Source organism: Physeter macrocephalus, chromosome 14, assembly GCF_002837175.3.
Source record: "Physeter macrocephalus isolate SW-GA chromosome 14, ASM283717v5, whole genome shotgun sequence".
NCBI classification, from domain to species: domain Eukaryota; kingdom Metazoa; phylum Chordata; class Mammalia; order Artiodactyla; family Physeteridae; genus Physeter; species Physeter macrocephalus.
In genome coordinates, this window is record NC_041227.1 from 47,777,106 (window position 1) to 47,784,974 (window position 7,869).

Consider the following 7,869-nt stretch of genomic DNA (forward strand, 5'->3'; position numbering starts at 1 on the left):
CCCAGCAGTCCCGGGACGCCCTGTCTGCGCAGGGCCAGTCAGCCTGGGAAACCGTGTGGGCCTGAGGCTGCTCCTGCAGCGCCTGTCCTTGAAATCACATATCGGGTCAGCTTGTCCACTTGGCATTTCCTGAAAGATGCACCTGGTTCAGTGCCTGGTATACAGCAGGTGCACAAGAAATGCCTGTTAAGTGACCACGTGCGTCCACTCCATGGCCAGACCCAAGGCTGCTTCATTTGGGTGTGGCCCCGCAGCACAGCCAGCCCAGGAGGGACAGTGGCCTCTAGGCCCCAGACACCCTCATGGGCGCTGCCACCCGCCCCCTTCCCTGCCCGAAACGCTGCTCGTTCCCCGTGGCTCTTTGACCATCCCCTGAGCACCTGCACTGAAATTTTAAGAGTCACCAACAAAAGCAATTTCAAAAGGTCTCCAGTTCAGAACTACAAATATCAGGAGTCTAAGTGTTGTTTTATGCACACTTTGAAGCACTGAATATCTAGACAGAAGAAACTTTTAAGAAAGGAAACACCACAGCCTTTCAGACCAGGAACCCACCCCTCCCTGGAGCCCAGGTGCCCCAGTGGGCACAGCTGGGCGCTCCTTCACTGCAGAGCCTGCTCCCAGCCTGGCCCTGACCCTCCTGGTCCCGGTGCTCTGACGCTCTCCCGTGGGCTCAGGGGCCTTGTGTGCTTGTTCGTTTTTAACACAAATCCGAGTGTGTAGCAAAGGGTTAAACTCCATGGCTTCCCTGTCCACACGCGCATGCCCCAAAGGAAGGACTGGCTTTGACGGGCTCAGGGAGGTGACGTCTGGGCCCCTGGAATGTCCTGCCTGGTCGGGTCTCTGTTTACCTGGGGCCCTGGGCCATGCCACATAGTGACTTAAGGTGGGCCTGGGCCACGCAGCATTGGCTCAGCCTCTGCAGGGGCCAGAGACTGAGGTCAGCCACGTCTGCTGACCAACCCCCCCAGTAAAAACCCTAGAGGCCAAGGCTTGGGTGACTTCCCAGCTGGCAGCACTGTGAGTATGGCCACAAAAACAGCCAAACGTGGTGGCTAGGAGCAGGACACACAGTCCACAGTGCGTGCCTGGTCTCCCCAGGACCCGCCCCTATGGCCTCGATCCTTTGCTGATTTTAATTGCATTCTTTCCGTGTGAAGAACCATAGGTGCTGAGCCCTGCGAGTCCTTTGAGCCCGTCCTTGGACCGGGGGTGCTCCCGTACCTCGGGGTGGAACTGCTGCTCTGTGCGCGAGTGGCAGTACTGACAGCTGTCCCCGCTCTCGCACCTGGAGGGCTCGCCCCACTCGTCACCGTGCTTCACGCTGGGGCAGGGGGTGGACCTGGGGGACAAGGAGGAGTCAGCGGAGGATGGATGTCCTCCCCACATGCCCTGGGGCGTCAGGCTGTCCGCACAGTGCTGAGCACACGTGCACCACCAGGAGACATGGGTGCCAGCCCTGGAAGCACTGGCCCCTTCCTCACAGGACAGGCAAAAAAAAAAAGCAGGGCGGCAATTTCCCTGGCCGTCCAGTGGTTAGGACTCTGCGCTTCCACTGCAGGGGGCGTGGGTTCGATCCCTGGTCAGGGAACTAAGATCCCACATGCCGCAGAGCACGGCCAAAAAAAAAAAGAAAAAAAAAAGCAGTGCAGGTGCATGGTGGAACCCAGAAGGCATTCGGGAGCCCGTTTTCATTTTCTACAAAATGTGAAGTGAGTCTGAGTCAAAGCCACCGATGCCACTGTGACAAGCACCTCGGAGATGCAGCCAGGCCTCCTGCAGCAGGAGGAGACCAGTCCCAGTCCCCACCCAGCCCACCAGGGGACCACACTCTGTCTCCCCGTGAGACTGTTTCAGAATTGAACCTGAGACTTTGGACCTACAATATGAAAACCCTAACCAATACCCTCTATTCTTCACGTACTTCCTGGCAGCTTTATTGTATTGGATTTATTTTTACAATTATCATCTGTGGGAAATAAAACTTTTACTTTTTACGATTTTCTATCCCTTTGATACGCAGTAAATTCACTGCATCTTCTCAAGATGACATCGGGTGACTAAAAGCCAAAGGTTCTCTGTCCCTCAACTCAAACTACTCAGAACAGTGACTGTCATAAAAACAACTTTCTCTATCTGAAAGTGAGGGCTCTCGGGCAGGTGAGGTGGCATCAAATTATTAGAGAGAGGCTGTTTGCTCCAAGAACAAGCTCTACACAGAGCTCGGGACCCAAGAGAGGAGCGAGGTGAGGGCCAAGGTGCCCAGGAGTCCCTGGGGTTCCGTGTCCCCAGTCCCCCACCCCACCCAGTGCCAGGTCCATCCAGCAAGTTGGCAAACCCGAGGCTAAGCTGGGCACCAAGGTGAGGGCAGCTGGAGTGAGGAGGAGACGGCCTAGGAAGAGACCAGGACTGCCAGGTGCATGACACCAGGTGAGGCCCAAACCCACCACCCCGAGGACATCAGTCCCCCGGAGAGTGTGAAGTCAGGCTGTGGGCACCGGAACTCTCAGCTCGCAAGGGCCAGTTCCTTGCCAGCAGGCGCTCTTGCAGGCAGGGACACACAGGTCACAGGAGGGAGGCCGGGGGAGGGGGGGAAATGGAGGAGCCACGCCCTGCCCGCATTTGCTGGCTGGCTGGACACCGGGGCCTCTGGGGAGAGTGAAGGGAGCAGAGGGGTGGCTGCCTAAACTAGAGCCTCGAGCCGACGTGAGTGTGAACAGAGGGGACCGCTGGGCTGGGCCCACACCAGAGAAGTTGGCCAGGGCCCTGCGGTGCCCGTGGCCTAGGCTCACCTGTACTGGAACCTCCGCGGATCCCGCCGCCGGTCCCTGCTGTTGTGGAAGTGCGGGCATGCGTAGCCCTGGCGGCACAGGCGCGGCGGCTTGGGGCACTGCTCTGTCTTGTAGCTGCCTAGCACGAAGTTGGTATCTGAAAAACAGGGGTCCACACGGAAACGTGCACACGTGTGCTCACGGCAGCCACACAGCCAAAAGGTGTCCATCGGCAGATGATGGGTAAACGGCATGTGGCCCATCCATGTGGTGGAGCATCACTTGGCCATGAAGAGGAGTGAAGCACTGACACGCATTACAATGTGGATGAGACTTTAACAATCTGAACACACGATGCTCAGTGAGAGAAGCAGACACAGAAGGCACATGTTGTATGATTCTACTTATAGAAAACATCCAAAACAGGCAAATCCATAGACAGAAAGTAGCTTAGTGGGTATCAGGGGCCGGGGCTTCTTTGGGGAGAGTAGATAGAGTTTTACAACCAGATAAAAGTGATGGATGCACAACACTGTGAACATACTAAAAACCTCCGAAATACACTTTAAAATGGCTCATTTTACACCCAATAAAGTACCATACAAATTAAAAAAATAAATAAACAAAATAAAATGGCTCATTTTCACCCCAAGGTAAATGATGGGCGCTGGGTGATGCTGACATGTCAATGCAGGCTCTCAGCTGTGACAAATATCCCACTGCAGGGGGGCTGCCCTGTGTATGGAGGTACCAGATATGTGAGGACTCCCTGAACTTTGCACAATGTGGAACCTAAAACCGCTCTAAAAAAAATAAAGTCTATTTTTTAAGTAGTTAATTTCATGTTACCTGAACAAAAAAACCACCAGGGGTCATTTAAAAGCAGTAACGGATGAAAGGAGATTCTTAAAAATCATACCCATTCTTGGGTTGGTTAATGATTGACCCTCCCCATTTTTTTTTTTTTTTTTTTTTTTTTTTTTACAAAGCGACATTGTTTTTAATTACACTTGCCCAGCGGGGCTGACCCTCAAGGCATGGAGGGGAAGACAGTGGCAGAGGGAGGGTGTGTTGCCCGGCCAACACCGGAGCCGCAGCGCCACACCCAGGACACGCTTCCACACCCACATTTAATGGCACCACCCCCCACACACCAAACTCAGTTCCAAATAACTGATAAAATGACAAGGAATGTGAACCACACAGCAGGGCACAGAGAGGACAAAAGGAGTTTAAACAGAAAAGATGATTTTAAGTTCACAAGCACTCACAGAGGACCTCCAACAGACACGAGGTCCTGCGCTGAGTGGCATGAACCACAAAGAAGTGAGAGGCGTGGCAGTGCCCGTGAGTGACAGGGGCTCCGGGACGCCCTTTAGTGGGTGACGGATGAACGGTCCACCCAGATGTGGAGAATTATTCAGCAATAAGAAGAAAGGTGCTAAGATAATATGAGAAAAAAAAAAAAAGAAGAAGAAAGGCGCTACCAAGCCCCAAAGAGACACAGGGAACCCTGAATGCACAGCACTAAGTGCAAAGGCTACACACACTGTGTGATCCCAACTGTATGACAAAACAATGGGGCGAAAGACCAGTGGTCACCAGCAGTGGAGCACAGAGGATCTTAGGGCAGTGACACTACCTGCATGACATCATAATGGAGGATCCGTGTCTTTATACATTTGCCCAAACCCGGAGAATGCACAATGCAGGAGTAAACTGTGCCGTTAGTTAATAATCATGTAGCAATATTGGTTGTCAATTGTAACAAATGTTACCTCACCAACACAAGACGTTCATGATATGCAATTTTTCTGTTAACCAAAAACTTCCCTAAAAAATAAAATCTACTAATTAAAAATCCAAACCACGGGCGCTGAGGGTGAGTTACCCGGCCAGACCCGACCCAGCGCCTCCTCCCACTTTCCTCCCTCAAGCTCAGCCTGCCTGACAGTGACAAGAGAGGACCTGTACCCCCACCTGCACCACCAGCCAGAGCTCACAGGTGGAGCCTGTGGTCCAGGACCAGGGAGACCGAGGGGCTGCGACATGAGAAGGACAAGCCCCGAGGCAGGGAGCGGTGGGCGCAGCCCTCCCTCTGTGCAAGCCTCTCCCCAGAGGGACATGGCGACGCTGGGATCCCCATATATGCTGTGGGTCCAGGCCCCCCACACCGCAGGCGCGATGGAAGGCCAGGCTCCTCAGCGCTCCTGCTGGGCCCGCCTGAGGCCCGGGCATCAGGAAGGCCTGGGCAGCCATCTTTGTTAATTCGTCCCTGGGCCCAGGGTGGTATAGGATTCGGCAGGTGCGGGAGAGACACTTGTAGGGAATTCATCGCTGAAGTAAGTGCGGCCTTGAAGCGTTTACGCGCATGAGAGCAAAGTCGGTCCAAGGAGACACAGCATTACCGAGGGGGGTTCTCTTAAAACCGCACCACCCTCGGGAAACATCCAAACAGGCAGCTCCACGGAGACATAGCCAGGCTAGTGGGTGCCAGGGCTGGGAAGGGGAGACCACTGATGGGTGGTCTGTCTAGGTTTCTGTCCGAGGTGATGGAAATGTTCTGGAACCAGACAGAGTTGATGGTTGCACAACACTGTGGTGCACCAAATGCCACGGACCTGTGACTTTCAGATGGTTAAAATGGCAAATTTACATGATGGGTATTTTACAATTAAACAAACCTCACTGCCCATAGCCGTCATCTGTGGAGGCTGCTGGGGACCAGGCTGGCTCTGTGACCAGACACCTGGCAGGAGCTGTGCCAGCCATGCAGGCCCCTCCCCCAGAGCAGCCTGGGGACCAGACGGGCTGCTGGAGGGGCTGAGGGTGATGTGCTCGAATGGAGCCTCGGTCTCCCCTCCTGACCTGTAAAGGGGGCGACGAGGTCCACCGTGCGTGCACTTTACAGACAGTGACGAGCCCCCTGCCCCAGCAGCGGCTGCGGGGTTACCTTGCCACCGGGGGTCCTCGCCCAGGATCTTCTCCATCAGGGCCTGGCTGGCCAAGACCCCAGGCTGCAGGTCAGGGATGCCATCCCCAGCACTGAGCTGGCCGTTCTGCAGGGCTTCCTGGGCCTGCAGCTCCCTGCAACCAAACGGCACGTGGTCACGGTGCTGCAGCCTGTCCGAAGCCTCCGACGGTGAGACAGCCACCGCTTCTGTCACTTTACGGAGCCGCCTATGTGAGGGTTCAGGACATGCAGCCCACGGCCTTGGGGCCCCCATCCCAGGATGACAGTCTTGGCCCAAATCCCAAGAGCCTCAGAGCCGAGCGTGTGAGACGCCACAAGCTCCCCCGGGTCCGGGTCAGGAGGGAGAAAAAGGGTCACTTTCTCGTTAGGAGTAAAATCAAGGCCCAGAAAGAGCTGCTTGAGGCAAGCAATGCCCGAAACACAGGGAGGAGAGTGGCTCCCGGCAGGACGGCCACTCACCTGATGTCACACACCGGTGGCCGCAGGTCCAGGGGGCCGTGCGCGAAGGCGCAGTGCAGCCCGTTCTTCACGCAGTGGCCCCGGGCATCCGTCTCATGGATGCACGTGCCCGTCTTGTAGTAGCGCAGGTGATACTTGCGCTCTGTGTCCCCGGTCGTCCGGTGCAGGTATGGACATCTGGGAAGCAGAAGACGACACACACTGTCTGGGCCCTGGGGCCACCACGGTGTCAACCTGCTCCCGGCAGCTGGTTCTTGTCTCCTTTTCCCAAACACCTGCTCTAGTCGGAGGATGAACAGCACTGGACAGAGCACCCATCCCTGCTCCAGACCCTCCCCCACGGCACTCAGACCCCCACAAATCCCTCAATTACACATGGGAGAAAAATACAGCACCCAAGTTACCCCAAAATCACCCTTCATAATTTTTTGAATAAAGTGGAAAACAAAGTCCCCCCATCAAGTAAGGGGCTGGCGGCCTCTCCCATCCCCCGTCCAGGTGTTTTCGGGGACCCCTCGAGGGAGGTGGAGGAGCCTGGAAGGGCTGGAGGAGGACGCTGGGGGGAGACAGGCTAGGGAGAAGCAGCTGGGGGGAGGCACGGATGGGACAGCATCCCACAGGCCACACAAAGGCCCGGAGCCACGCACTCCCAGGGAGAGCCACAAGCAGCTCCCTGAGCAACAGGGTTAGGGTTAGGGTGAGGGCTCCCGCTGCAGGGAGGTGGCAGTGGCAGAGGTGGATCTGCCCCAGCAGACATGGGGCAGGGGACTGAGCCCGCCTCAAGGTCAGTCCCTCCAGACAAGAGCCAGAGACACAGAAGAATGAGAGGGGATACACAAAGGACTCTGAGCAGCCCTGAGTGGCCCAAGGCCGAGGCAGAACCATAGCTGCAAGTCCCCAGATCTAAAAACAAGGCCATCACCCCCAGAGATGGCTGGGGAGCACTGTGTGGGGCTTGGGAAATGTCCACTCCAACCTCGCTGCCTGGAAGGCTGTGGACCTGGGTGCTGGGAGCACCTGTGGGGGTGGGGGGCTCCCCATGCAGAGCACAGATGGATGGACAAGACCAAAAGTAAAAGAAAAAACGACTTAGGGACCAACCAGTCTAAACCCCCGTCTGGTAAGATGAAGAAACAGAGGCTCAGAGTTCGGACAGCTCACCTCAGACCTTATGGAACACCTCGGGTGTGCAGGCCATGAGAGCGGGACAGAGAGGACGCCATGCCCCTTCAAGTCCCCAGGTCTCCTGGAGCCAACCAAGCAAAAGGCAAATGCTGTGGGTCCAGAAGATCCAGATGCACTCCCGGAAGAGCTGGGGTCTCGAAGATACATGTGCCCCCACGATCACAGCAGCGTGAGTCACAAGAGCTTAAAGCTGGAAATAACTCGAGTATCCACCAACTGATGGATGAATGAACAAAACATGGTCCATCCAGACAGTGGAATGAGCACTGATACAGGCTACAACAGGGATGAACCTTGAAAATATTCCGTTACGTGAAAGAAGCCAGACACAAAAGGACAAATACTGCGTGGGTCCATTCCCATGAGGTCCCTAAAGCAGTCAAATTCATAGCCACAGAAAGTAGAGGGTGGGGGTAGGATAGGGAGGGTGGGAGGGAGGGAGATGCAAGAGGGAAGAGATATGGAGACATATGTATATGT

The 7,869-nt window shown here is 55.5% G+C and overlaps 1 protein-coding gene across 1 annotated transcript in view; it reads right to left on the reverse strand.

The window, feature by feature from the left end:
• UNKL (unk like zinc finger) overlaps window positions 1-7,869 on the reverse strand; it is a 22,118-nt gene that overhangs the window by 3,412 nt on the left and 10,837 nt on the right. The window contains exons 3-6 of the mRNA XM_055089732.1: window positions 6,205-6,381; window positions 5,725-5,858; window positions 2,793-2,928; window positions 1,208-1,342 (exon numbers count right to left, since the gene is read on the reverse strand). Of these exons, the coding sequence (XP_054945707.1) occupies window positions 1,208-1,342; window positions 2,793-2,928; window positions 5,725-5,858; window positions 6,205-6,381 (582 nt within the window). The remainder of the gene's footprint in view (window positions 1-1,207; window positions 1,343-2,792; window positions 2,929-5,724; window positions 5,859-6,204; window positions 6,382-7,869) is intronic.